The 13,787-nt window shown below is 41.7% G+C and overlaps 1 protein-coding gene across 1 annotated transcript in view; it reads right to left on the minus strand.

Annotated features, from left to right (window-relative positions):
* The window catches only part of FAM114A1 (family with sequence similarity 114 member A1), a 226,055-nt gene that overhangs the window by 36,038 nt on the left and 176,230 nt on the right, over positions 1-13,787 (minus strand). The window contains exon 11 of the mRNA XM_086963982.1: positions 6,387-6,526. Coding sequence (XP_086820108.1) covers positions 6,387-6,526 — 140 coding nt within the window. The remainder of the gene's footprint in view (positions 1-6,386; positions 6,527-13,787) is intronic.

Below are 13,787 nucleotides of genomic sequence, written 5' to 3' on the forward strand. Positions count from 1 at the left end.
GCATCCGTCCGCACCAGTACGTCACCTCTCGCCAGAAATGCTGGTCGAGATGGGCCAGGAGGTCGTACTTACTCTAGGGAAGCTCTACTAGCCATGAATCCTCTAATCAACCGTTGCAATACTCCCTCACTACACCCTTTGAGTGCCCCTACCAGCTGCTCGTGCGGTATGATTGCACTCCCTACACCTTTGTCTCTTCCATCCCCTCCTGCCACATCTCCTCAACGACGGTTAAACATTTTGCAGCTGAATGTGAGATCATTAGCTAAACATCATGCTGAAATTTATGATCTCATCACTGATGAAACTCCAGATATATTTTTTCTGACAGAGACGTGGTTTAATGGGGACATGGTAGCTGAGCCTAATTTAGCTCTACCTTCAGATTACTCTATCTGCATGATAAATAGAGAGACTAGGGGAGGTGGCATCGCAGTGATTTTTAAATCCTGCTACTCCTGTCTCTTTACTAAGGTTATAGTAGAGGGATGCGAATGTGCACATTTTAGCATTTCCGTGGGCACTCACTTGACCCTTTCTGGGATCCTCGTGTATAGGCCACCGGGGCAAGCTATTAGCTTTAAAAATGCACTTCTGGAGGTAGTAGGGACGCTTGCCGTGGGGACTGCTAATTTTAGCATTTTTGGCGATCTAAATCTTTATTTTGATCTTGTGCAAGACAAGACCATCTGTAGCTTGCTTGCAGATTTAGCTGCATTTCAGCTTTATCAACTGGTCGCAAGTCACACACATAGAGGGGGCCATCTGTTAGACCTCATTTTTTTTAACATTAAGGGGGTCATTATGATTGCGGATTTTCCGCATCCTCGGGGCCGGCGGAAGCCACCGCCGGCCCCGAGGATGCGGAAAATCCGCAGCGGACTGACCAAAGACCCACCGCCAGATTAGGATGGCTGGTGGGTCCTGGTTTCCGTCCGCAGCTTTTCCGCCGCGGTCGGATTACAACCGCGGCGGAAAAGCTCTAATATGGTGACGGTGTCTTCCAGACACCGTCCACCATATTAGGATGGCCAGTAAAGTATGCTTTTCCGCGGCGGGTTTTCCGCCGCGGAAAAGCATACAGAACTTCACTGCAGGGGCCCGTTGCGGGCCCCCTAGGTGAAGGGGGGGTGGGGGGTGCACATGGGGGGTACCTATGGTACCCCCCTGCATTTGCATGCAGAAAGCGGCAGGCACCGCGTGGTGCCTGCCTCTTTCTGCATGCAAATGCAATGCGTGCATTTTTAACATTGCCGCGGGTGCAGCTTGAAGCTGCACCCGCGGCAATGTTAAAAATAGAGGATGTGACCGCCAGGGTGGCGGTCACATCCTAATTGCACAGGAGGGAACTCCGCATGCCATGCGGAGGTTCCCTCCTGCTCTGGGGTCGCGGACGGACGCAAGTCCACCCGCGATCCTAATCGACCCCTGAGTCTGCAACTGTGGCGACCCTTACCCCCTGTGGCTTGGTCAGACCATTTGTTGGTTGAAATGACCTTCCCTATATCAGAGCCCCTATATAAGGCCCCTCAGCGACCTGTTTATAAAGGACCTTGGCGGAAATTAAGACGAGAAGATTTTCATGCACTTCTTAGGGTGGACCCTTTGGGTCCTTTTAACAATGTTGAGTCAGGCTATGAGATGTTCTGCGCCTGGATTATACGGGCGCTAGACTCTCTTATTCCGGCGAGCTGGTTAAAGGGACGCTCTCAGGAGTCCAGTCCTTGGTACAACAACGCTCTGACTATACTGAGGAAATCGTGTAAAAGAACAGAGCGTGACTGGAGGAAAGATTATGACCCTGGGAAAAAAGCACATTATCTGGCCAAACTTAAATCTTATCATAGAGCCATCTGTAAGACGCGGGCGGCCTACTACGCTAATGAGATTCAGTTTAGCCCTAATCCTGCTAAATGCATTTTTTAAATCTTAAAAGATCTTAGTGCCAGCAAAACCTGGGTGCCTATAACCACCTCCGAACTTCATTGTGAAGACCTGGCCTCCTTCTTTGTGGAGAAAGTACGTGCAATTTATAGGTCCTTTCCTTCCATGACCCCTTCCCGTACTTACACTCCTTTCAGACCAGGGCTGACCTCTAGTCTTATGGTCATCCCTGAGATTTCTTATGAGTACCTTAGTAGGCTGAGTGTGAAAATTAAATCTGGTTCGCCTGCCGACCCTCTAAAGCCTGATCAGTTTAGGGAGTCCTTGCTTTTTCTGACGCCTCTCCGTCAGATAATTAACTCCTCCTTCTCGTCCGCCATGGTGCCGGCGCAGGGGAAACAGGCTTGGGTGTCCTCCATTCTTAAAAAAACAACCTTAGACTCAACTAAACCTGAGAATTTTAGACCTATTTCTCTTCTTCCCTGGGTGGCGAAGGTTGCGGAGGCACATGTTAACATCACACTCACCAACTTTTTGCTCTCCAATAACATTCTGGATGCTACACAACACGGCTTCCGCGCCGGCCATAGTATGGAGACAGCGCTCTTGGCCATGACTGAACACCTGCGGACCATTCTTGATTCTGGTCAAACGGCGGCACTGATCCTGCTGGACTTTAGTGCTGCCTTTAACACGGACTCGCATGGTGTTCTACTCCAACGTTTGGAGGAGGCAGGAATTTCGGGCCTAGCTCTGGAATGGTTTAGATCTTTTTTGACTGGAAGATCTTTCCGCGTCTCTACTCCCCCATTTCTATCCCCGGTACGTTCTATTGAACAGGGGGTCCCTCAGGGTTCGGCTTTGAGCCCCACATTGTTTAACCTTTATGTTCAGCTACTGGCTGCGGTCGCCAGGCAGTGGGATCTTTCAATGGTCTCATATGCGGACAACACGCAGCTAGTGGTTGCACTGCCGGAAGGTTCTACCCTGAATACCTCTAGGATCAGAAGCAGCCTGAAGGCCGTGGTGGATTGGATGACTTCTAATTATTTGCAACTAAATGCAAATAAAACCGAAGTTTTGCTAGTTGGCAAGAATGCTAGCCTGTGGGGTGAGCACTGGTGGCTGAATGCTTTGGGTAAGGCCCCGGAACCTAAGAAGGAAGTCAAGAACTTGGGGTTGTGGATGGACTCCTCTCTTAGTTTTTGCATTCAGACTAAAAAAAGTGGCATGTACATGTTTCTGCCTTTTACGAGGTCTTATACCTATCCTGAAATTCTTTGATTCGTCAACTCTCCAGTCGACTATTCTTTCTCGCCTGGACTATGCTAGTTCCTTGTTATTGGAGGCTAACCAAGCTGAGATCATCCGGATGCAGTGTATCCAAAACGCGGTGGCCAGAGCCTTAGTAGGACTTCCACGGTTCTGTCCTATTGCCGATACCATCCGGAGACTTCATTGGCTCCCTAAGGCGGAGCGGATCCAATTTAAGACGCTATGTCTTTCTTTTAAGATTTTGAAACTTGCCATACCTAATCTGCTCTGCAATTTGCTGACCCCGTATGTTCCACCCCGTGCACTGCGTTCTCTGGGGCTGAATTTGGTCGCTGTCCCGCGGGTGCAGAGTTGTCGAGCGGGAGGACGTTCCTTCTGCTACCTGGCAGCCAAATTGTGGAACTCTGTCCCGGTTCATATACGTTGACAGGAGGGTCTGTTGGATTTTAGAAAGGCTATTAAAACACACCTCTTTCCACTAAAATTGTTTATTTTAGCCGCTGTTATGTTAGAGCTTACCGCCGTAGCAATCAGTTCTAATTATCTGTTGTTGGAAGCGCCGGGACGCCCCTTTGCTGGGGCAACTGAGCGCTATATAAGCCTCTATAACATACTATAACATACAACTGCAGAGAGATATGCCTATTTGAGAGACCTTACATTTGTAAAGAATGTCCCTCAAGCCTTGCTCAATCTGCTCCTTATTTATTATGCTATATATTGCAGTGCAGACGGAGATCCACACCTTTTTTCTTTTACCCCTTCTGATTATCTGGTGTGGTACTGCTGAAAACTTGATATTGTGATATGTGGTTGCAATCCACACCACTGTATGTTAGAGTAAGCATCTCACTACTTAAAACTACTTGTTAGGGGAGTATGGGTAACACACAGTTTTAGTAGAAGGTCTTTCAGGAGTGGCTCGGTTTGAAGGAGTTTATTATTGTCTCCTGTGATCATTGTTAGCATGAGTAAGCTGGGAGGTATCAGCGCAGGTTACAAATGCACCTGCATATAAATAGGAAATATTTATTGTAAACATTATAAACCCTTCGAGGAATGGACAATGCCATTCTTAGACAGGGGTTTTTCACTATTGGGGAACTCAGTGAAAAGTGACAGGGCACAAAGCTCAAGCAGTCAGTGCGCCAAAGATATTAAATGTTAGATCAGTGGTATTGGTTGAATCAATATCTGGGAACACACTATTGACTAATATGTACACACACTGCACTTTTGTTAAGGAAATATGGTTTTAGCATACATCACCATTAGGACGAATTCCATTTTGGATTACAGGTGATATTAATTTTCACATGGATCATCTCTTTCACTCCCAGAGAGAAGTTGCAAGTTGTGTACACAGTGCAACACAACCACAAATTTATGTTGCACATAATGCTCCTTATAATACTTAGTCGCCTGAAATCCCTGTATAAAAAAGCCCATTGCAAATTTCCTTATTACACAGCAAATGCTGACATCTGCAGTCAACTGTAATAATGAAACAAGGCAGCTGCTCGACTGCATTAAGTTATTATAGTTAACTTGCAATGGCAAAATCTCTGCTAACGGAAGCAGCTTCCAAAGTTGAAGACAGCTCACGGAGCATGATTGTTGTGTACATATATTTAGCTACATCTTTGTATTTATTCTAGAGGCATTTTATTATTTATTGCTCACAGCAACCATTAAGAACTATTTACCAGAGTCATCATTTATGTATATGCTTTATTTTTTATTGCCATCTGCATTGTATTGCCTCTTATGAATTTACACTCATATGCTTTAGTAATAAGCTTACCATAGCTGGAAGAAGGGTTTTAACTTCAAGTAATAACTTAGCCCACTTTTGCATGGTAGTACATAAATGTGCACTTATATATAATTCTGCACAGCGTATACAAGAACTTGTGCGCATACTATAGGTGTAACTTTCCCACACATGTTTAGTCAAATTATTTATATTGACTGAGATCTAATTCTTCTGGATAATCCAACTGAAAAAGTGGATGTTTCATGTAAATTAAGACAATAAAGAACTCTATACATATGACAACCTTGTTTTAATGTTGTATTAAAAGTGTTAAAATACCTGTAACTATATGGCAGAATTCTGCTGGTTCCGTAAATGCAGGTGCTGACTGCATTACGACAGAAGCATGCTAGCATTAACCTATGCATTCACTCTTTTTCAGGGTCAACTGCCAAACTGTATTTTAATCTCATGACCTTACACTCACCCTAGAAGTGTTTAGAAAGGGTAGGCCCATTGGTTTTCATCATATGCCCACTCATCAGCCCCAGAGCCAGGGAAGATTTAAAGCAAGAGGATAGAGATAGATCAAATGCCTGATGGTCAGATACTGTATTCCTTCTAGTGTAAACCTGGGCCTCAGAAACATCGTTTTGACATTTTGCAAACTCACACCCCCTCATCAACAATGCATATAATGTTTTGAATATATATCAAAATCTACTCAGTCAATTAAACTTTTTAATCATTGTTTACACAATCAACATTTTCAATTAGATGTTTAAAATGTTCACCATTATGCATTGATGTATTTGTAATAGCATCACTCTTTATAGTGATTTTAAAGATTACTACAATCTAAGTGATATTGACCTTGTCTTTTAATATTTATATAATCCTTTAATGTTATTGTTTATAACTTTTTTAGCAATAAACTATTGGTAATATTTTAAGCAGGGAAGGGTATTTGTGCATTATCTATATTTTTTAACTCATGTTATTATTCAGGGGTTCCTGGTTTGGGGTTTTATTCCCGTCCCTTGATGACTGAGGGGTATGCCAATTGGCCAATTGGTCTAAATTTAGTCCCTCTTCAACGGGGTGCAAACATGTGTGAAAAATGCATCCTTCTTCCTTGTAAGAACACCCTCTACAGAGAAAGATAGAGAGTTCATCTTTCACTCATGATATTCTACATATTAAAGTAATAAACTAATCACTATACATGTAACTGAGCTATATGAGATTGAAATGTGTGTATGTCCTCTTTGCGGATTTCGAAGTCTTTGGTCAAACCTGATAAAATCCCAAATATTATAAAGTTACATGCGGTTTATGTTACAAAGCACACCGGGTAAAGTTTAGATTATCATACATACTATATGATTCCTCAAGATTAGTCTTGCATTTCAACGCACAGCATATTGCGTACAAAATTTATTAGGCAACAAAAGGTGAAGAGCTAGTTTACCTAGTCAGAACTTTTGCCTGGTCCTGAGCTGGCTTTTCCACGTCTTGCCCATGAAGAATTAACTCCGCTATCTTATGAAGTTGTTCAATACAACGAGCGGTTACTTCAGCGAGGCTTTCGATAGACAGCGTGTAGGCATCCTATAGAAAAGACAGAAATCATCACAGTATTTGTAGAATAATACCAAAATGCTGCTTTAGATAGGCAAAATAGGCAATACAATGATACTCTGAAGTGAATTGTTTGATTGCCAACATTTATATTTAACCTTAATTTATCTGATGGAACACATCACTACATCTTTTAATCTGTATCAATGAAAATTTTATTGTATGAAATAGATCCATTAATTGCTTTAAATAATTGACCTTTTTTGTCCTGAATTTTCTTAACTAAATGGATCGTAGTTCTAGTGAAGTGTCTCTTTTTTGGATTGCATTTTTTTAACTCGCTTTTATTACATTTTTAAGAAACAAATTACACAGGTTGCATCCGTACATATTCTGCATACGATTTCTTCGAGTGAAAAAATGAAACAACAGCAATAGGTAACTATGGCATAGAAATCTCAATGCAAGGTATTCAGTAACAGTGTCAGTCACAGTAGCTTATAAAACAATAATGTAAAACACAAAAAAGGGGGCAAAGAACAATCGTTGGTTGTGGTAGGATAAATGGGGTGGTGTGAAGGTATGCTGAGGAAAATTGGGTATTTAAGAGGTAATTGCCTTTGAGAAAAGAGAGAGAGGGGTAAAGACCAGCTTTCCGAGGTATGCATTTGCAGGTGCAGCAGAGATCAGGCCAAATTGTGCAAAAAGTGAGTGTACTACAAACAGGGGCCACTCATGGGTGCAGAGTATCATCTCTTAGCTTTTGTCCTAGAGCTGTCCGCAAAGCATTCAAATTATCTGTAATTGGGTACATGTGGAGACCTTTGCACTCGTCTTTGTGAAGTGCCTTACTTTCAGCCTGGGCCAGCACAATGTTATTGAATGCCAGGATTCAAATGTGTGAGCTGAGGATGCCTTACACAGGGAGTCCCGCAAAACACCATGTCCATAATTCAGACAAGCAAAGTAGTCTCCAGACCATGCAAGTTTCGTCAAGCCAGCTAGATCCCTATTTCAACTGTGGCGCAGGGTAAAAAGCCTCAAAGTTAATAGCACCAAGGCCGCCTCTGTCATAGGAAACTGGAGCACGGGCATGGCCACTTTTTGGCGTCTGCTAGGCCATACCAATTCTCCCAAGAGTGGACGCAAATCGCAAGAGAAGTATCGAGTAAGACAAACTGGGAAATTCACAAAATAATAAAGCTGTATTGACAACATAACAATCTTAGAGATGGAAATGCGTCTGATGACCCAGAGGGGTAGCAACATCTAAAATGTCACCTGACCTAAGGGAATTCACTCCTCGTACCAAATTACCCACCCATAGGTCTTCCTCTGCATGGTACATGAGTATTCCCATATAACGGACCCCACCATATCGGGCAATCACCCAGAGAAATATTAAGAAGGGGTGGTCCCTGGTCCCTGAGTTAGAGGGAATAGACAGGATTTACCATTGTTGACTAGTAGGCCGGAGACCGCCCCGAAACCCAAGTGATGGTGGTAAGGCCTCAGTCTGAATCCCTCAAATAAAGCAGAACCTTGTCCGCATAGAGGGAGACTGCATGGACACCACCTGAAAGAGATGTGCTCCAGTCGTGGTCCTTTGCTCGAAATCAAATTGTTGCTAGGACGGAGAGTAGCGGGAGAGTGTGCACCCTTCCTGGTGTCCCTTCCGATCATGATGGGGTCTGATATAAACCTGCCCAGTCGAAAACTGGCTACCCAGTTAACTTAAAGCAAATGTATCATTATGAGGAGGAGGAGAGAACCCAAATTTGCCTAGCATTATACTTAGTCCCAATTGAGTGTACTGAATGCCTTCTCAAAATTTAGGATTAATGCCACCACGTCTGGCCGCTACACTGGGGCTATCTCTAGAATCCTGAAGAATCTTCGGATGTTATTAGTAGTGTTCCGACTTTTGGACTGCATTTTAAAATGGGTATTTGCGTCAATTGATAAATTGTGTACTGCCATCCCTGGATGAAACAAACACAGTTTTTTCATAGGGAAATGACAAGGTGGAACATTGAATCAAGCAATCTTGTAGTAAGTATTTGGTCTGATCACAGAGTTTTGCAGAACTGAATATATAGGGTTTCCATAGAATCACTGACAGTGGATCCAATCAATAATGCTACGTATTTACTCTCACCCGACTTATGTGCTTAAGGAGGGGAAGGGACAATAACTAATGTTACTGATTGGCTTTGCATTGGTAATGCTCAGTAGATGGGAAAGACATTGAATCCGAAAAAGTGACTTTTGCAATAAAAAGCATTTATTGCTGGACATTTGAGTAACATAACATAATGCTTCAATGAATTTAAGATGAGCTCCATGTAACCTGGAAGGAAAAGAGCCTGCAGCAAGGCCACATACAACAAAGGATCACCTCACTCAGTGAGGCCAGGCAAGAGAGTCACAATGATGGCAATGTGGGAAGCTTTCTGTGGGGATTTAATCATGGTAGAATGTTACGCTGTTGCTAGGTTAATAGAATGTTGTTCTTTGAAGTGGGGCAGATAAGACATTGGAGCTGGAGAAGTAGCTGGAGGTCTTGTTATCTTTGTACTACCAATAAAGTTGACCAACTTATTACTGTGTTGGAGACATCTTTACATTGGCGATGAGGGTTGTAGTCTGTGCAGGGGACAGACATCAAGAACCTCCACCCCTGGATGATACCTGGATGATACCTGGATTTGGTATACATTTCAAATTTTCAAGAGTTTCAAGAAATTCACGTTTATTACGGGATGCTTTGCTACTGGTATGTACTTTGTATATAGTAGATATCCATCTTTTTTCTTCTACAATGATCCTAAAATAATTATCGTCTGACTAGAAGAAATTCTACTTCTACATTTATTTTGGACATCGATCTTATATACATTCTTGTGTTGGATTTGCTTCTTGCATTGATTTTCAATACTCTTTTGTGGAAATGATGCTGTTGACTTCATCACATATTGCGCTGTGAATGACCTGCTTTGTGCGCTGTGAAGGCGAGCTTTGTGCATTGTGAGAAACAAGCATTGTGCGCTGAAGGAGAGGTAAAGAAAACAAACTTTGTGTGCTGTGAAGCGGACTATTGGAGATGCGCTAAAACTTTCAACATGTGTATCGATTGGTAGCTCTTGAAGATGATTGAGTGTTTACTGTTACGCTGCATCTTCTAAAAGTCTTAACGAACAAAATCCATGTGAATCTGCAACTTCTAAATGCCCATAGTATCCTAGTAACGCTCTAACACGCGCTGTGCCCAATCGCCTACTGAAAGAAATACTGAGTGCACAACGTGCGTAAGGTTAAAGATGTAACCTGTGCCGGGTGGCCATTTTAATTGGTCGGGGAGCAGTTTCACCAACTTCCTTGGGAAATACATCGCAATACACTTCCTGTAGAAACAATCGTCATAACGACATCGACGCCGCGCTCGGCGAACTTAAAGAAGCCTGTTTAATGCTGTGATTTCAAGTCGATACTTTTGAAGCAAATCTCTGAGTACTTGTGCAAGAAGCTTCATTATCAAGGAACTTCAAAAAACTCTCCATTGACAGTAATTTGTTATTTTAGTTAATTACTTTTTTTTTTAACATTGTTTTCCTTTCAGGTTATATTTGAATTGAATTAATACTGCTTTTCTTCATTCTGTTGTAATGGCTGATAATGGGTTAGCGGCCTCTCCTTCCTTTCTTCCAACCCCCGGGAACCTGCTATACACTGGCAAGAATGGAAAAAAATATTCTTAAGCTACGTTTTAGCAACTGGGGTGGATAAATATGGTTCTATTCGCAAACAAGCTATTTTGCTTCATCACCTAGGTGTTGAGGGGCGTCGTTTATATGAAGACTTACCTGAAATATCCCTAGGGATGGGTAATGGGCAACCAACCAATGTCTATGATATGAGCATGTAAATGTTAGAGAAAAGGTTTACTGCCAAGATGAATACAGTATTAGAGAGGCATAAGTTTTTTTGTCGTGTTCAAAATGTTGATGAAGATATTGCAACCTACGTAGCTGCGTTAAGGGGGCTGTCTTTAACTTGCCAGTTTGAGAATTTAGGAGATTCACTTATACGTGATCAAATTGTTAGGTGTACTAACAACAAAAGAGAAAAACTGCTTATTAAAGACGTTACCTTAGAAGAAGCTATACAAATAGCTAAAGGTCTAGAGAATACAGATCTATGGATTAAAGAGATGGATTGGTTTACTAGCTCCATAGTGTCGAAAGACGTAGTATCAAAAGATTCTGACTCAAAAAGATTTAAGTTCAAAAGGATCACAAATCCATGCATGTGTTGATGAAACCAAAGTAGTAAAATATGGGGGGGGGGGGAATTTCAATCTAAGTCCTTTAGCAAACCTTCTGGAATGTCTTGTCCTACTAACATGCCTCCACAATCTAATTCACATGTTTTCAAATGTTACAGATGTGGAGCTCCAGGACATATTGCTTCTAGTACCAAATGTATGGCTAGAAATGCAATTTCTAGAACGTGTGGGAAAAGAGGATATATTGCTAAGGCTTGTAATGCTAAAACCCAATATGTCCATGAAATTGATGACACCTGTGAAAATATTCAGGAGCTCATATTATGTATTAAAGGTTCATCAATTAAAAAAGATGATTGTTCAAAATCTGTTTGTAATGTTGATGTGGCTACTGAAAGCTCTGATAAACTTGAGAAGCCACACTGCATTATAAACTTTGATACTAAGGATGTCAGAATATTGGTTGACTCGGGTACCTATATACGTTGTTATCCAAAGACATGTTTCTTGAAGTCTGGGGTGATGAGAGTAATGTGAATTCCTGGGATACACCTGGCCTTAAAGCTGTTGGTTATGGTGGAAAGACCATAGACATTTTGGGACTTAAATGGATGATAGTAGGTTTTTCAGGTAGAAAAGTGTATGGATGAGTGTATCTCACGAAACAGGGTTCCAATTTGTTAGGTTGGCGTCATCGAAAGGATTTGGGGATTATGCTTAATCCTAACGCATCTGAACCAGTTAAATCTTTACCTATTCTTAATGTTGACGGGTATGAGACTGGTATTATCGAAACATTTTCCAATGATTTCTCTGATAAATTGGGGAAATTGGTACATTTCTCCCATAAGATAATCCTCAAGAAAAATGCAGTACCAGTGGTTCACAAGGTAAGAAATGTACCTTATCTAATGAGCGGTCCCCTTCAGGAAGAACTCAACAAATTGTTAAAGCATAACATCATTAAGCCTATAGAGGCTTCTGAATGGTTCGCACCCATTGTAGTCGCGCCAAAAGATGGTGGAAATAAAATTTGTCTATGTGTTGACTTGCGCGATCCTAATAGAAACATTTGGGTTCATAGGCAACCACTGCCGAATATATCTGAAATGTTAACAGCTATGGGTGGAGGTGTAATTTTCAGTGTTATAGATATGTCTGCTGCATATCACCATATCGATTTGGACAAGGAATCTAGGCACCTCACCTCATTTGTAACACCGCCTTGGGCATTCCGCTACCATAGGATGCCGTTTTGGTTGGCGTCCGCCTCAGCAGTGTTTCAAAGAGTCATGCAGCACATTTTTGGCGACATGGACAATGTCTTATGTTTTCAAGACGATGTGCTAATTGATGGGACCGCTGTGACCATCATGATAAGGTTTTAACCGAGGTTTTGAAACGTATGGAAAGTCATGGGTTGACTAGAAAAAAAAATGTTTATTGAGAGAGATTGTGTGACCTATTTAGGACTCGAAATATCAGGGTCAGGAATAAAACCAAAGAAAAGTATTGTCTTGCCAATTAATGATGCCCCTACTCTTCTCAACAAGGATCAGTTGAAGTCCTTCCTGGGACTTGCCGAAGACTGTTCTAAATTCATTAGTGGAATTTCAGAAATAATGGAACCTTTGAGGTTGTTAATGAAAAAAGAAGTTGCATTTGGGTGGAATGAAGTGTGTGAGAAAGCGTTCAAATATGTGAAGAGTGGCATTTTGCATGCACCTACTCTTGGACATTTCAATGTCAAGGCTAAAACTTTTGTCATTACCGATGCTAGTGCGGTGGGAATTTGGGCTGTATTGTCTCAAGTTCATGATGGAGTGGAAAGGATTATTGGTTTTGCATCTAGGAGACTTCAGGGAGCAGAACCCTCACATTCTGTGATTGAGAGAGAAGCTCTAGAGTGTTGTTAGGGTATTAAGCATTTTCAATATTTTGTTTGGGGTTTACCATTCAGGGTTCGCACCGATCACAAACCCCTAGTACACTTGTTTAAAGGTGGGAGAGGATTTGAAGGTAATGTGACCCCCAGAATTTCTAGGTGGATTTTGTCAGTACTTGAGTACAATTTTGAGATGAAGTATATGAAAGGTTTGAAAAATGTGCTATCTGATTATCTATCTAGAATGCCAGTGGATGTTGCCAGGGAGGATCTGGAGGAAGGAGTGGATGTGATTAGATGCAATGAGGAACAAGCGTTTGATAAAGAAGAATGGGACAATGGTATGTCGGATGATGAGTTGTTGCTTCAGGTCATGAGTTGTGTATCAGAAGGATGGACTAAGAAATATTGTGATGATGTTCGTTTTAGAAGCTTTTATGTTGAAGCTGAGTGGAGCATAAATGAAGGAAAGTTATGGAGAAAGAACAAATTGGTACCACCGACTAAATTGAGAAGTAAGATAATGAATATAGCGCACGAAGGACACTTAGGTAGAAATATGACCAAGAGACAAATCCGGCAATCGTTCTGGTGGCCAGGAATGGACAATGATATTAAAGAACTTGTCAAGGAATGTTACGCATGTGCCAGGAGTGACAAAACAAAGGTTGTTAGACAACCTCCTCTTGCTTGTATGGAATTTCCATGGGAAAAGCTAGCAATTGATTTTCTTGGTCCCATTTCCAGGTTGGGATCTCAAAGCAAGTTGTTGATGGTTCTTGTGGATTACCATTTGAAATGGTTTGTTGTGGAGTCTACTGATTGCATGGAGACAGAAAAAGTAATTGCTTTCATGGAAATAGTGTTCATGAATGAAGGGATATCGAAAACATTGGTGTCGGACAATGGAGTTCAGTTGGTTTCTAGAAGAATGAAAGAGTTTTTATGTAAAATGGGAATTAATCATGAGAGGGTTGCTTTGTTCAGGCCGCAAGCAAATGGTTTGGTTGAAAGAATCAACCGTTTATTAATGGACAACACTCAACTTTCAATAGCGAATGGATTGGCATGGTCTGAGGAACTTAAAAAATTAGTGTGGTCATATAGAGTTACACCACATT

Source organism: Lissotriton vulgaris, chromosome 3_2 (genome assembly GCF_964263255.1).
Source record: "Lissotriton vulgaris chromosome 3_2, aLisVul1.2, whole genome shotgun sequence".
Lineage (NCBI taxonomy): Eukaryota > Metazoa > Chordata > Amphibia > Caudata > Salamandridae > Lissotriton > Lissotriton vulgaris.